The 16,067-nt window shown below is 37.2% G+C and overlaps 1 protein-coding gene and 1 long non-coding RNA gene across 2 annotated transcripts; one reads left to right on the top strand and one right to left on the bottom strand.

The window, feature by feature from the left end:
• Window positions 1-1,728: 1,728 nt before the first annotated feature.
• Window positions 1,729-6,058, bottom strand: LOC147864356 (pentatricopeptide repeat-containing protein At2g39620-like). The gene has a single exon (XM_087320116.1). The coding sequence runs from the start codon at window positions 5,764-5,766 to the stop codon at window positions 1,951-1,953; it is 3,816 nt and encodes a 1,271-aa protein (XP_087176242.1). The 5' UTR covers window positions 5,767-6,058; the 3' UTR covers window positions 1,729-1,950.
• A 686-nt stretch (window positions 6,059-6,744) lies between these two features.
• Window positions 6,745-11,534, top strand: LOC147864355 (uncharacterized). Its single transcript, XR_015529749.1, has 3 exons — window positions 6,745-6,760; window positions 8,821-8,883; window positions 11,372-11,534. It is a non-coding gene; the product is annotated as an uncharacterized LOC147864355 (long non-coding RNA).
• The last annotated feature ends 4,533 nt before the right edge of the window (window positions 11,535-16,067 follow it).

The raw sequence follows: 16,067 nt of genomic DNA, 5'->3' as shown, positions 1-16,067 counted from the left end.
ACCTTAAAGCCTTAATTAGGATTTTGTACGTGAGTGGGATACATTGTAGATCCTCTATCCTCATGTTCATTTAATATAGGACTTACACCTTTGTACCTATATTCTACTCACAAGTGCACCTTTGCACATGAGATGTATATATACCTCATTGTGGGTATTTTTGTATTTGATGATGCTTTTTAATATAGTCTCATTAATCATCCCCCATTTACATCATTGTTCATAAGTGTATCTTCCTCTCTCTCTCCCTCTCACACACATATCACACAACCTTCCACTGCTTAACTACTCACATAATTAGTCGCTAATTAACCCTAGTTAATTACCTAATTATGAACATGGTATCAGAGCTTTCTCCTCCCATTTCTTTAATCTTCCACTTAAGTGAGTAGAGTGATTAAGGTTAAGTGTTAATTGTCGATATCGTAATCATTCCTTTTGGATGTTTGTGGCAAAATCTTACATCAATAAAGAAGGCTTTTACATTAATATGTATGTCGTTGTCTTCGCATGTATACTTAACTTTGAAGCTCTTTTTAAGGTTTAATTAGTTTCATGATTAAGAGTTAATATGAAGGAGTGTGAGTGAGAGTTTGTGAGGTTTGGTTTGGGAAATTAGAGTCTCAAGAGCGATCGACAACCACTCTTGCCCGGTTTGCTACCATTGCCAAATGTGGGTTGTGTGCCAAGTTTTAGTTTTATTGAAGTGGCTAGGGCATGTCATTGAAGTGTGGGACCAACAAAGAGTGGGTGTGGTGGTAGGGAGACCCAACAATTGGCCAAAGGCTATCTAAATGGCATCTAAGGCTAGAGAGACTTGGTGTGAATGACCATTGTAGCATCCTCTAAGCTAGCAATCGTGGTGGCCAATCATTGAGGTGTCGGGTGGCATTCACCCATCATAAACATCTCTGCTCTATATTGTCCAAGGTCATGTGTTTGATGTTGGATTTTCAAACCCATTCCTAAGCTTGTTTGATAGACATGGTTTGGATTCATCAAGTCTTCTTGGTTGTGCTAGAAAGTCTTATTGGTTATGCTACATTCTAGCTGATGGTCTAAAGGACATTCATGACATATGTTGTACTTTTGTAATCCATTTCATTTGTAACTTGGAGGTCTTTACCAAAAAGAAATTATTGATGTAGTCCTCCACTCAGCAATAATGTCATGACAATGAGGATAGGGGGTCAAATTTGAATGTTGGTTTTGGGGTGGGGATGGGGGGGGGGGGGGGGGGGGGATTAGGTTGGTTCATGTCATCTAGGATGAATAGTGGGTTGTTGATCATGGTGGGTGAGCCAATGTAATGACACAAACAACTAAATTTGGTCAAATACAAATTTCATTAATAAGTATCATGAATTACAAATACATATGATATGCCCCCCATATATTTACAATAGTCTAATTACAAACATCAATGGAGATTATCTCCATTAATGTGATAATTCGTCAGCAGCGCTATCCTATGGGGCATTATCATTATCTTCTCCTGAGTGTTCCATCGAATCCTCGGTTGGATCTTGAACACTCTGACCGATCCGCTCCTCTCATTCAATTTTAGTGGATTCCATGAATTTCCTAAAATGTGAAAAAAGTGTAGGAGTCAAAAAAAAATTTAGGAGAGAATGAAATGATCTCCCTCCCTACAATACCTTATATATGATTCTACTTTATTATAATTATTATATCTGAATGATTCTACTTGATGAGATGATTACAATGTTGTCGAAATATACATCATTTCTTTTCATTCCTTCAGTTTGTTTCAACATGGATAATTGGATCCATATTCATAATCATGATTCGTCTCATACACTGATTTTGGCTTCTAGTAAAGGTTAATATATCTTTCTTCCTTCGTATGAGTATCAAGGCCTATACCCTCTCGTTAATCGATGGGCCTCGGCTTATGAGATGTATGGTTAGGTCTAACATCTTTCTCACCTAAACATGTTTCGTGTGCTCAAAAGCTTGTTTCCCAAGCTCTACATTTCCCCAATTTTTACAAGCACATAAAACGATACGCCACATTTCAGGAGTCGGATAGAATTGAGTCTTGTGCATCATGGCTATTGCATTGTCTAATTGCCCCATTCGACAGAGTGAACCTACCATGCCAGTGAGGTGTTCGAGAGTCGGACTTAGGCCATGTTCTTTGCTCATTGCATCATAATATGTTTGGCTCCTATCGAACAAACCTGTCCGACTGCATGTATTAAGAAGAATAATATAAGTGACGCAGTCCGGTTTCACACCTTCCCTTACCATTCGATCAAAATTATAAAACACATTTTCGCTCTCTCCAAATTGAGCATGCCCCGAAAGAACTGAATTCCATGAGATGACGTTTTTGACCAAGAGTTTCTCTAAGGCACGATGAGCCTCTATTAGTAAGCCGCATTTCGCATACATATCGACCAAGGAGTTGCCAAGCGCTACATTTTCATCCAGGAACCCTTTCCTTATAATCTCCACATGTATTTCTCTACCCTTCCCAATGGCTCCAATGCGGCCACAAGCTTTTAACATACATATATATGTGACAGAGTCAGGTCGGATTCCCTCTAGTTGCATTTTCTCAAGACACCTAATTGCCTCTTCACTACGGTCTTGTTCCACATACCCTTCAAGGAGAGATGTCCAAGAGACGACGTCTTGTAAGGGGGTTTTATCGAACACTTCGCGGGCATTCATAAGCAAGCCACATTTCGCATACATATGAATCAAGCTATTGCTCGGTACATCAGAATGCATTTGGCAGAACTCATTTCTTTGCGAAAATCCATTCCGTTCGATGCCGGCGTGCATTTCATGGCTCATTTCCATGGATCTTATACTACTGCAAGCTTTCGAAGCCAAGACGAGAGTAATAGGATCGGGCGAAAGGCCATCAAGAAGCTCCATTTGTTTTGAAAGGTTTAAAGATTCCTGACCATGCCCATGTTCAGCATATCCAGCTATTAATACATTCCACGACACTATATCTCGCATAGGTAACATCTCAAACACCTTCTGTGCAGTGACAAGTAAACCACATTTCATATAGAAACCAATCAAAGCATTTCCAAGGACAAGGTTACTTTCGAGTAATATACCCTTTCTCTCAATCTCACAATGTACCTGATGACCAATGTCCATAGCTGTGATCCGGCCTGATGATTTTAGGATGCAAATGAATGAGAGAGTATCTGGTGGAACACCCTCTTGTTTCATTTGTTCAAAGCATTTTAATGCTTCCCAATCATTTTCCCATTCGGTGTATCCAACAAGTAATAAATTCCATGCATAAGTGGATCGGTTAGAGAGCTTTTCCAAAACATCTCGCGCATCAATAAGTAGCCCACACTTTGCATATATCTCAATAAGAGTACCCCTCACATCGAACAACCCCTTTCTTTCAATTTCAGTATGTATCTCTTGCCCCTTTTCTATTGCTCTGATGTTACCACAAGTTTTCAAGATGCAAACCATTGTTACAGAATTCGACGGAATGCCCTCGCTTTTCATCTTATTTACACATTCGAATGCTTTCACACTATGTCCGTGGTCCGTATACCCAGCGATCAATGCAGTCCATGAGACAACATCCCGAGATGGAAGCATGTCGAACACTTCTTGTGCCTCTTCAAGCCAACCACATGTAGCATACATGTCCACTATTGTGTTGCCAACAATGAGATCGCCTCCTATGAAACCTCTCTTTTCAATATGAGCGTGAATTTCTTGGCCTTTAACAATGGCCCCTAAGGTGCTGCAAGCTTTTAAACTAAAAACCAGCGTAATAGCATTTGGGAAGACATCATCGTCCATTTGCATGGATTCAAAGCAATTCAAGGCCTCTTCACTATGCCCATGCTCGGCATAGCCAGCGATCAATGCCGACCAAGAGACCACATCTTGGGAGGGCAATTGATCAAAAACATTCTTTGCTTCTACCAGAAAACCAGATTTAGCATACATATCTACCAAAAGATTCCCAACTATGAAGTCTATTTCGAGCAACCGTATTGCTTGAATCTTAGCATGGATTTCTCTGCCCTTCTTAGTGAGTCCTAAAGATGCACAAGATTTCAGGGCTGGAATATACGTGCCATAATCCATAAGCATACCCTCTAATTGCATCCGATCAAACCATTTTAGAGCAACTTCACCAAGACCATGCTCAGCATATCCAGCAATCAATACATTCCATGCCACACAGCTTCCCGATCTAATGTCATCAAATACCTTTTGTGCGTCCACAAGTAAACCACATTTTGCATACATATCAATCAATGCATCGCCGATAGTCAGGTCTACTTCCATGAATCCATGCCTCTTGATATACGAGTGTAACTCTCTGGCTTTCTCTATAGCTCCTATGCTGGCACAAGATCTTAAACTACAAATAAGTGTTACTGAATCGGGTAAAATGCCACAATTTTTCATTGTTTCAAGGATTCCGAGAGCTTCTTCAGCTCGCCCATGTTCAGTGTATCCTGCTATTAGTGTAGTAAATAAAATTGAATCCTGAAAGGGAAGCCCATCAAATACTTCTTCAGCTTCTGCAAGGTAGCCACATTTGGCATACATATCAACCAAGCTATTTCCAAGTGCAAGATCATCTTGCTGGCAAAATACCATCCTTTTTGTAATCGCTGTGTGTATTTCTTGGCCCTTAAGCATGTCTCTTATATTGGAACAAGCTTTCAAGGCAAAAACATATGTGACAACATTTGGAGAGATACCCCTGCATTGCATCTTATAAAAACATATAAGAGCTTCCTCATTATGGCCATATTCAGCATATCCACATATCAACGTTGTCCATGAGACTACAGCTGGGGTCGGGATTTTGTCGAACACTTCTTGTGCTTTAGCAAGAAAGCCACACTTTGCATACATATCAACCAGGGCATTCCCAATAAAAGGGTCCTTCTCCGATAGTCCTCTCCTTTCTACTTCAGCATGTATTTCCTGCCCTTTCTCTATTACTCTGAGGCTTCCAGAAGCTTTCAAACTACTCACAAACGTGTAGGAATCTGGCAACGTGCCCTCCAAATACATCTCATCCAAATACTTCAAAGCCTCCTTGCCATACCCATGCTCAGCAAAACCAGCAATTAGGACTGTCCACGAGACCACATTTCGGAATGAAAGCTTGTCAAAAACCTCTTGTGCTTTAGTTAGCCAGCCAAATTTGGCATATATATCTATCAAGGTATTACCCACCATCACACTCTTTGCTAAGACACCTTTTCTTTCAGCTAGATAATGTATTTCTTCAACTTTTCCTATGAACCTTACATTTGCATAAGCTTTCAAGATAGCAACAAATGTAATGCTATTTGGTTCAACACCCTCCGATTGCATCTGATTGAAGCATTGGAGAGCCTCCTCAGCATGCCCATGTTGAGAATAGCCTGAAATTAATGAAGTCCAAGAGACCACATCTCGAACCGAAAGGTTATCAAAGACTTGTTTGGCCTTATCGACTGACCCACATTTGGCATACATATCAAGCAATGCATTCCCGATGAAGCCATCCGATGTGATCTCCGCCTTTTCCAAGATTACCTCATGGATTTGCATCCCCGATCGAAGATCGTGGAGCTTCGCACATGCTCTGAGCAAGGCCACAAAAGTGCAGCCATTTGGTTTTACAGTGTTATGCTTATCCCTTTGCAATTCGGCGAACAGGTAGAGGGCATCACGCAGCTTCCCATGCTTTATATAGCCATTGATGAGTGAGTTAAACGACGGTAAATCTGAGTAGACCATTCCATTGATGCTAAGAAATCAATAACAAAATCAACAAAACAAGTCTATGAGGTGACATTTCGAGCCACCATGGGACAGTCATATTGGGCTTATTGAACCACATTTGGCATGCATGTGGCTCACTGATCAGCCATTCCATCTATCAATGTTGAGAAATCAATGGTGAAGTTCAAGAGATTACATCTTGAATCATGAGATCGTCATGGAAAACTTGCTTAGTGTCATCGAGCAAGCCACATTCAGCATATATAGCAATCGATCATATGCATTTCTGACACAAGGCCACGAAAGCAGTGTTGTCCATTTGGACTTATTTTCTCTTGCGGATTAAAGCAAGCAAGGAGGAGGGTTGCAGATTAAAGCACTAAAGAGTTAGATGACCATCTTATTGAGAAGAAAGGCAAAAGAGCTGGGAATACAAGAAAAGATGGGCAATTCTGAAACCTCTCAGAAAGGCAAAAAAAAAGCTATAAACACGAGAAAAGAACAGAAAGAATTGATGGGAAAAAAGCCTCCTCTCTTCCAATCTTCTCTTCTTTAACGCACACAGAAAGAACAGAAAATTACACACAGCCACATATCTAAGAGGAGCACAGACACATGGAAATCTTCATAATATTATACACATCCATCTTCATCCATCTATAGGTAAAAAGCAGAAAAGCTTCCCCTTCAAATCCTGGGTTTTGGAAATCTACAGGAAATACCCCTCTGCCCCCCCCTTCCTCCTCCAAACCTCCTTTCAAACTCCTGCGTTTTGGGAAATTTACAGAAATACCCCTCTCTCCTCTCTCCTCCTCCTTCTCCGGTCTCGCCTCATCGATCTTCATTCTGCGTTTTGGTCTCTCGAAAGATGGGTGGTGTTCTGCATATCTCGTCATGGCAGAAAGAGAAGGGCTCAGAGTGAAAGGCGATGGCCAAATCAGGAAGAACAGACATCTTCAAGCCTTTACCACCAAATCGCCCCTTCCCTTTCTGCGTTAATCTCGCCCAGGTATGCTATTATGCTTTCTTTTCTCTTCTTTCACCTTCACTTTCATTCCATCCATTCATTTCTGTCACCCATTCCTTCCTTTCCTTTCTTCATTCGTGATGATCTTGCCAAGGTGTGCTTTCTTTGCACTTCTTTCATTCATTCATTCTCTTACACCACATAATCTCTCTCCGTCTCTCTGTGTCTTTCTTTATAGTTAATCTGTTTAAGAAAAATCAGCTGTTTACTTCATAATTTCTCTCGATCGTTTTCTACATCAAAGGTAAATCCTTTTATTAAAATCAATCATTTCCTACAGACTTATTCTCAAAACCCAAATTTATGTCTTCATGAGTAATCGGTTTATGTAAATAGACATATTTTTCCTACAATTTTATGCCCTCCAGAAGTGATGATAAAGCCGTTGATCAGAATCAACTGTCTGCTACATAGTAGTTCTTAAGAAAATAACGTTATGTCTTCATTGTACATCAGAGTTATGAATTTCAACTGCTTCAATACTTAACCAAATTGTGTCGATCTTTCAAATGATCTAGACATAAAACACTAGCTTTAAATCTTCCATATGAAACTCCCCACACGTGATTTTATTCTGAGAACGAAATGTTCTTAGAGATGATTTGCCTTTAACAATTAACTTTTTATATCCTGGGAAACTGAGGTTTTTCAGAGTTATTTCCGCATGAAACATTAAACATCCTTGTCATTAAATTTTCATTTTAGGAAAAGACTCCGAGTTATATGTGCCTGTGAGTTTTTGTTAACCTCTGAAAGAACAGTTATATGTGCTAGTTGAGCATATGTATAGTCAATTCATGTTGGAATTCGCCCCCTTTCTCTCAATTATATGTGCTAATTCAGTATCTGCATCATCAATTCATCCCATTTTTCCATCCTGTTTGAGGAAATGACAGAAACTCAGGGAGCAAAGAAACGTTTCAGGTTCGTTCCCGAGAGATGATTTTGGCTTGAAACATTGACTTTTTCTATTTCCTGGCCACTTAGCCAAGATTGAAACTAGAAACTTTCAACTCCCTTAGTAATACTCCCTTGATTGATATCATGTAATATTCAAGAGTGAAGATAATAACTGTACATATGATTGTAGCATGCATGGATTATGATCCTTTGATGCAGAAAGAAAGATTGGGTGATGTTATAGAGTGCTGAGAACCAAACTCTTTTGAAATTCGATCTGAAACGTTACAGATGGTCACAGTCGGAATATCTGCTGTTCAGCCCTTTAAGACCTAGTTACTTGAGGTTTTGTCAGAAATTTTGGCACTTTAATCCTGTGCTGAGAACTTAGGTCCAGGAAGATGGTTTGACTTGGAACACTTGTTTCCAGAGTGTTAGGACGTAACCTTGTGACTAGACTTCAGTTTCCGCGAACCCTTTTGGCTTGACACCTTAACGTCCTAGCTTGTTAAGCTCTAATATTTTTCCTGAACATCAAGGTTTTAACAAATTTTGCGGATTGATATTCAATCTTTCTAATCTTATCAAAACTTAGACTTAGATGTCTACTGAGTACTATATTTTGAGAGATTGTTTAACTTGAAACATTACATTTCTAGTCTATTAAAGAATTAAAAACTTAGAATTATGTATTGAAGAGGAGGATATGTAAAGTCTTGTAAGTGTACTATCTCTTTCTCCCCATGGCTTGAAAGACAATGGATTCACCTATTGATGGTCCTATCATTTGATGACTGATTCACAAGCATCATGTTTGGTTTATGAGCTCAAATTTGTACTGTTAAAGCATGTTTGTCATATGGTATCTATGCCAGGGTCCTTAGAAAAGCTTTTCGAATTGAGAACGGGAAAACAAACAAAACATATGCTTAACTTGCTTTGTATTTACTAAGATACCCCTAAGCTTTGAATAGACTATAAAAATGCTCCTATGTAGTACAAAAGTTAAGGGCATTCTAGTAAATACCCATGTTTGTTGATTTCAACCACCATTAGGAGTATTTTGCATCAAATATTGAATAATCTATTAGGTTTGTACGCCTCAATGCATTTGATATTGATTAGTTTTCTTCTTTGTACAGAAATATTGACTCTTGTGACAGTGGTAGAAATGTTGAAGAGTAACGAACTTGCTGTTGTGAAAAGTAAGCATAAAATATAACGTTGTAATTTTTACCATGCTTATTTTTTAAAAGGGTGTATTTGGCAAAAATGATATATTCTGGTGTCCTTACGTTTTTTCTTTTCAATCACCTACTTCAGGAAAAATAGAATATATGTGTTTTTGGTTGTGAGTGTGTTAACTTTGTAATCGGATATTTGGGTTTTTTGGACATGAACCCTTTATAAGGGCTAATATGACCACTTATGGGCTGAACATCATCATGAACGAGCACTTGATCAAACAAGCTTTCAAACCAAAAACAATCAACTATATATCATTTGGTTCCACAAAGAGTTTTTATGGAAGAAAGTCGACTTTGAGGATAAAAACTATAATGTTGTTTTGTGAACTTAAAGAACACCCACTGTATGAAGGAGTGAGCTTTTGAAAAGAATGATAGAGGTTGAAATGCCATTAGAGTATAGAGTAGCTGTAGAACGATTGTATGAGCAAGTTGGGTGCCAATTGTGTTGTTTGTGAACTTAAAGAACGCCCACTATATCAAGAAGTGTGCTTATGGAAAAGAATGACATTAGAGTATAGAGTAGCTGTAGCATGATTGTATGAGCAAGTTAGGTGTCAATTGAAAATGGATAGTGGTTTCTTGAAGTACTTTTTGAGCAACATGGCAAGGGTGTCCGCTCTCTCCCACAGTCTCTGGTTTATGCATTGATAAACTTGAAGAAATAGCAAACATTGCTGCAAAAGAAGAAGGATTTGATGGCCCAAAACTCATGCATGAGCTTATTTTTATATTACTATATTCTGATGATGTTGTTTTATTCTCATATACTTTGGAATATATGCAACACTTACTTGATGTATTGGACACGTTCTGTCAATCAGTGGGCTAAGTATCAATGTGGTCAAAACAAAAATGATGACAATAAAGACAATTCAACCAAGACACTACCTCACTTTTACATACAAGAGAGAACCAATATAAATGGCGCAAAGCTTCAAATATCTTGGTATTAATGTCCTATCAACGAATAGGTGGAATGTATTCTATAAGTCTGGACTTTCAGTGGGTTGGAATAGTTTATACATGTTTGAGAATCAATGCATCCAAAGTGATATTCGAGGATTGGGATGTGAGATTGATGTTATTCAATGTTATGGTGATCCAAGTGTTGCTTTATGGAGTGGAAATGTGGGATGGCACTATATCACTTATGCATTGAATGAAATAGAGAAAATCCAAGAATTGTTCTTACATAGACAATTGGGGTTGAAATCCTCAACGACCTATCCTGTCATGTTATTAGAAACAGGTGTTTGCCCCATTGAGGTACTAGCAAAGCATAGTGTACAATATTTCAAAAAAATTAGGAATATGCTGATCATAGATTGCCAAAACAAGCTTCGAACGTTGCATGCAAGGTACAAAAACCTAATATCTGGCTGGGTTCTTGACATTATGAAATGGTTTAAGTAAGACATGGGAGTAAAAGATCTATTGGAGCTCCGAAGTGATGCTATGAAGTATATGATCATTGAGGATAGATTTCTAGAGGCACGAATGATGAAGTGGTAAAATGCTAAAATGTCAAAATTGGAATACTACATTGCAAATATTAACACCCAATGTTGGCCCCAATACAAGTTAAAATGCCAAAACGTATCCAATCGCATCTCACTGCCCCCGTGAGTCTTGGTTCTCAAAGAGCCTTAACAATTCTTCGAACTCACTCACACAAGTCAGGTGTTGAGGTAGCATCGTGGCATCGTGGCATCATCACCCAATATGAAGATATGCAAGGTGTGCAATGAAAACCTAGTGGAGGATGAATAAGACATAAGGTAATTTGCAAGAAATATGATGACTTGTTAGGCATGTATGATAATGTGTCATACGCAAATGTCTACCAAGAAGGGTGAGCACATATGTGTGTGCATTATTTTCACATAAAGTTTTTACTACAGAGTAGTAAACCCCTTTCATAGGAAGGAGTCTCATACAAAATGCTATGTTTATTCAGTCCCATGTGTCAAATTTGGTTTCCTTGTGGACATTAAAAAAATCTAATTTAATCTTTTCACATTAAAAAAATCTAATCTAATATTTTCCATTACTAAGGATGCAATTTTTTTAAATGGCATAATTAAGTTTATGATCTTGCACTTCTTGAGATGAGCATGGGTGAGGTGAACAATGCACTTATAGCTTTTGTATTATCTTGCATATTACTGTCTTGTTTGTTGAACTTCTTTTAGGGATTTCCTGTTTCATTTTAATCTTCATGTTTTTGAGTTGAACAGTCAAACCCGTGTGTGGTTTGTTCTAACAAAGGTGTATGAACTCTTTATAGGAATGTCTGTTATATGCTTTTGACGTCATGGTGAAAATTGTCTCAACCAGCAAAAGAGTTTAAAGGTTAAGGACATCCATGACATCTTTGATTATACGAACTGTTTTTAATTTTTTACTGAATGCATGTACAGTCTGATGATTGTTTATTGTGCAGAAATTTACAATTCCACACTCAGCATTGAGGATGGCATACGGCCTCAACCAGAGAAAAAAGCAAAGGTAAATTATATCGCATAATGATTGTGATGGTGATAGTAAAGACCTTTCTTGAGTATTTGGTATCTTACTGATCCAGGAGGAAGTAAACAATCATACAGTTCTTAGTATATTTTAGCTCAAATATAAGGGTTTTGTTATGATAGAGACTTTAAGTACTTTCATTAGCAGTATTAGTTTTCCTTTGCCCTTTACTCTTCAATCCATTTGGATATATATAGGGTTTGGATATATATGTTCACTGGTTAACGTTACCAGATATATAATTATGTGAATCTTTAGAAGAGTTCCATAATGAGCAATGAAAATTTTATGGCCATTATCACTGTTAAAGTAAGCTTTGGTCATGGTCATTCTTCACCATGACCAAAGCTTACTTTAACAATTTGTTAAAGTAAGCAATCATTCATTCATTCATCAATTTGTGTTAGAATCGAATGCAAATAGAAGTAATAAAGTCAAAGTAATTATTGATTTTGATTAACGATAGATACAAGCCTTGGAGTTGAACTATAATAGCCTAAGCTTCCCTCCATCACTACTAGACTGTATATGCTATAAACAAAGTTATCCACGTGGAAATGAGTTTATAACCACAATAGTGACTTGTAATGAAAGTTATGCCCGCTCACATAACAATTCAATTCGTATTGAATGTTTCTCATCATTATTGTCAGTGACCAAACATCATTTTTTTCAGCTGTCTCTTTATGATCAGAGAAATTACAAGTTCCATTAGAGCTCTAACACAACAAGGTCCGTAATTATACAATGTTTGTTTATTTCAGATGGAAATCATCCTGAAGAAGTCAAGAGAACTCTGAGAGCATGGCTTTCAGAGGCAATGAGAAGGTAAAAATGAGTAATATGGATCAATACAAACTATCTACATTGGCAATCAGCCTTTTGCATTGCTTTCTGTGATGTGGTAACATATGCTCTAAATTATCAGGTTATACTGAAACCAGTGCATGATTTCTAGTAACTTGTGTAAGATGCCATTCTTGCTTGATTAAAAAAGAATCTCTACTCATTCAAAATTGTCATGTGTTTGCTGAAGTTCATAAAAACTGTTTTTTTATTTTATCCAAGGAAATTTGTAAATTTTGGAACTATTACAGGGATTTGGAAATCTGACATATGCTTGCAAGTCTTGGTTGATACAGTGGCATTCTTCATAAAGACTTTTTTGATATGCTGATGAACGGTAGAAATGTGCGGGTGGCCACCAAATCTTCATTTGCACTTGAAAGTTCATGGATAATTATAAACTAATATTTGATGCAGCAAAAAGATAAAAATCTCAACAATTCCTGATTAGAATCATCATGCAAGAAGGCAAAGTCATCTTCTTGTCATAGTCTGTGAATCCAACAAAGCAAACTTTCATAGTGAGATCGTCTTTAATGTTGGGGAATGATCATGAGAGAAGGCAATATAATCTTCTGGCCACAGTTTGCAAACCTAACAAAATAGATTTCCTTTGAACTTTCACAATGAGATACATCTTTAATGCAGTAGAGAGAAAGAAATGAGTGCATAACAAATTTTATTAGAATGATTGTCCAAGAAGTAAATATCATCTTTTGGCCACAATTTATAAATGCAACAAAGCAGGTTTTCTTTGAGTTTGAATAGGATTGATTAAATGCACAAGAACGATGGTTAGAATGATCATCCGTGGAAAGCATTTTGAAACCAATGTTATGGAAATTTTACATGGTTTGCAACATTCAGCAATTCTAACTTTCTTTTAACTTTAACAGAGATAATCTTTAATGCGATGAAAGGAAAGAATTGAATGCCTATGAATTCTGATTTGAGTGATCATGCAAGTAAGCAATACCATTTTTCAGCTATAGTAATGAGACCAAGCAAGCAAACTTTTCTTTGAGCTTCCAAAGTGACACAATCTTTAATGTGGCGAACACAAAAACTTAAATGCTAATTAAGAGTTTTAAGTGAAATGATCAAGCAAGAAGACAATATCTCAAAATTTCCTTTGAATATGGCCATAATTTGTGAATGCCAGACATTTTGTTCAAAGTTGAACATTGTGAGTCTCCAAGCAATAATGTGTTAAGATTTTTGGAGGCTCTTTTTCAATATATATGAAGGCATTGGTTTCTCATTATTGCCTATTGCTCGTAGACCTGGGACATTACAGTTTTGGGTTAAAGTTTCCAATTAGCAGGATGTTTCATGCAATAGGAAGTCTCTTCATAATTCTAGATGAAGATAATCCAATCAACCCATTGCTTCTAAACATAGCTTCATAAGATCTCCATCACCCAAGAGTCGGAAAGCAATAACATTTCCTTCATTTGCTAATAGATTATTGGCCATTCATATCTACTTTTCTATTGTTTTTACTATGGATTGATGCACCCAAGAGGAATAAGGTTATGCATAAATATTTTAGTGACAAATAGATTTGAAAAAAAAAGAAAGTATAGTAGCATTTACTTCTAGAAAAGCAAGGGGTAAAAAATGCTATAGGAGGTTGATGATTCCAAAGGAAAACACGTGACCCAAGTGACCCACGTAAGTTGCACAAGTTATAATAACAAAAGTGCAAACCTTTGTTATTTATTACGAGTTTCATCAGAATGCTTGCATACCATGTTTAAATTATGTATCCCTTTGTAAACTCTAGCTCACTTTACTAGTGAGTAGGTACAATTTTTTATTTCTTCCCATATGAGAGTGCCTTGAATCATGGATTTCCTTTTGGCTTCTTTATGAATCATCATCCCCCCATGATGTTGCTAAGCCACTTCCCTATTGGGAAAGGGATCAAAGTCTTGGGATTTTAGCTCCGAAAAGACTATGTTACAAAATCCTAGATTGCCTCCTACTTTTCTAAAGAGGTATTTGATGTGAGTATGTATTCATTATAATTTATTTTCCATCACAAAAAGCACTCCATAAGGAACCTAGGAACTACACCCTTGCACAATTCATATACATGTCATGCACTAACTATTATCACTATTGTCATGCCTTTTGCTTGTAAATCGCTTAAGCAAGGTGATCCATCCCTAGTGATATGACACTTCAAAATCACACAAATTTCAACCAACCTCCTACGTAATTAATTTAGAACTATTTCATTATATCTACCATTCCATAAATCATGGCTTTGAAAATCGCTACATGATTTGAACCTCCATAAATGAGCATTAACGAAAACTGCTCGTGAACTATTGATGGTGTGACGTTCAAGTGTTTGTCCAATATCAATTATGCGAATTTGTGTCACTAAGATAAGTTAGCGCAATGCTCTTCCATGTCACATGCATATCTTTTTGTCAAAGTTCACATGATAAATTATATCCATTTGAAGATCATGTGTAATTTCACGAGGAATGTAAATTTGCTCGTGTTTGGGAATTGTTGGGAATTGTAGAACTAAGTAATCTAGTGCACACATTTCATGTACTAAGCATCTCGACTGAATGAGCATTCGACTTTGTTATTGCTTAATTCCTAATATTCTCAAGAATAGCCAAATGATATGTGCTTATTTCATTTACACAACACGGAACGAGGTATGTGAGCATTTGTGACTAATTTAGTGTTCTTTTTGCATTAGCGGTAGAGAAATTTCACAAAAGCTAAGCTTTGAGTATGCACGACCCAATCTAAGAGAAGGTTAGGTTAGCATGTGTGTGGTGGGTTTCGTGGAAAATTTAAAACAAAAGAGGGGTCAAAAACCAAATAGCTGAAGGGAGAAATCTTGTTAACATTTTCTTGTTTGGAGAGCTCTAGGGAGAAGTCTCGGCTAGAAAAACAAAACAAAGACAAACCAATTATGCACATTTACTTATTCAAACAAGCATTTAGAACCTATGGAGATGTATATCATATTTGAATAATACAAGAGAGATTATTGATGTAACGTAATAACAAGGTGCTTGCTCACATTAAGGTGGATAAGTAACATCCATAATTATCCCCTCAAGTGACTTTATTACCATGGGCAGTTAAAGGATGTGGTTTTGTAGTGGAGTGACCCAAACCTTGTTCTAGATTATATTGATTTTAGCAATCCAATGGACATATTACATGGCATTATTAATAAGTTATTTTAGGTCATTTCTTCAAATCCACAAGTTCGACTTTCATGCATATTGCACTTTCCTCTCCCAAGGTAGTGCTTCCACATTATATGTGAGGCTCTTGTTCTATCTATAACCATGAAGGATTCCTATATGGTAGTAGTGTGACTCACGTTGGAGACAATCAATTGTTTAGTGATGTGGACTCATGAGCCATAGTATGGAGTTAACAACCTAACACATACTTTGTAGTAGTTTTGCCAACATCCACAATTAGAGAACGCGAACAATAATACCCCAAAAGATTTGTATAGCATGACACCCTAATTTCTATGCCTAATCCATAGCCATTGTGGTTTGCCTAAGGATATCCAATAGCTAATGGAGCCCTTCATTAAGTACCCAATTATGTCATAAGCTCTGCTCTTCCTTGTTTAGTTAAAGATGGCATACAACTAAGCCTTTCAAGTCATTTTGAATATGGTGTTTTTGCTCCTTGCTATCTAAGTCAAAATTTTACTAGCCCATGCACCAAGGTTTCAAATATAAAATCTTATTAATTGGAACTGAATG

Source organism: Azolla caroliniana, unplaced genomic scaffold, assembly GCF_043228905.1.
Source record: "Azolla caroliniana isolate FFs.n. ecotype wild unplaced genomic scaffold, voAzoCaro1.0.p SCAF_5, whole genome shotgun sequence".
Classification (NCBI taxonomy): Eukaryota; Viridiplantae; Streptophyta; class Polypodiopsida; order Salviniales; family Salviniaceae; genus Azolla; species Azolla caroliniana.
The sequence above is the reverse complement of the archived record's forward strand: the minus strand, read 5'-3'. Positions and strand labels throughout refer to the sequence as shown.

Bases quoted from the DNA above. Each gene is read 5' to 3' on its own strand.
- LOC147864356 (XM_087320116.1), bottom strand. From the start codon at position 5,766: ATGGTCTACTCAGATTTACCGTCGTTTAACTCACTCATCAATGGCTAT.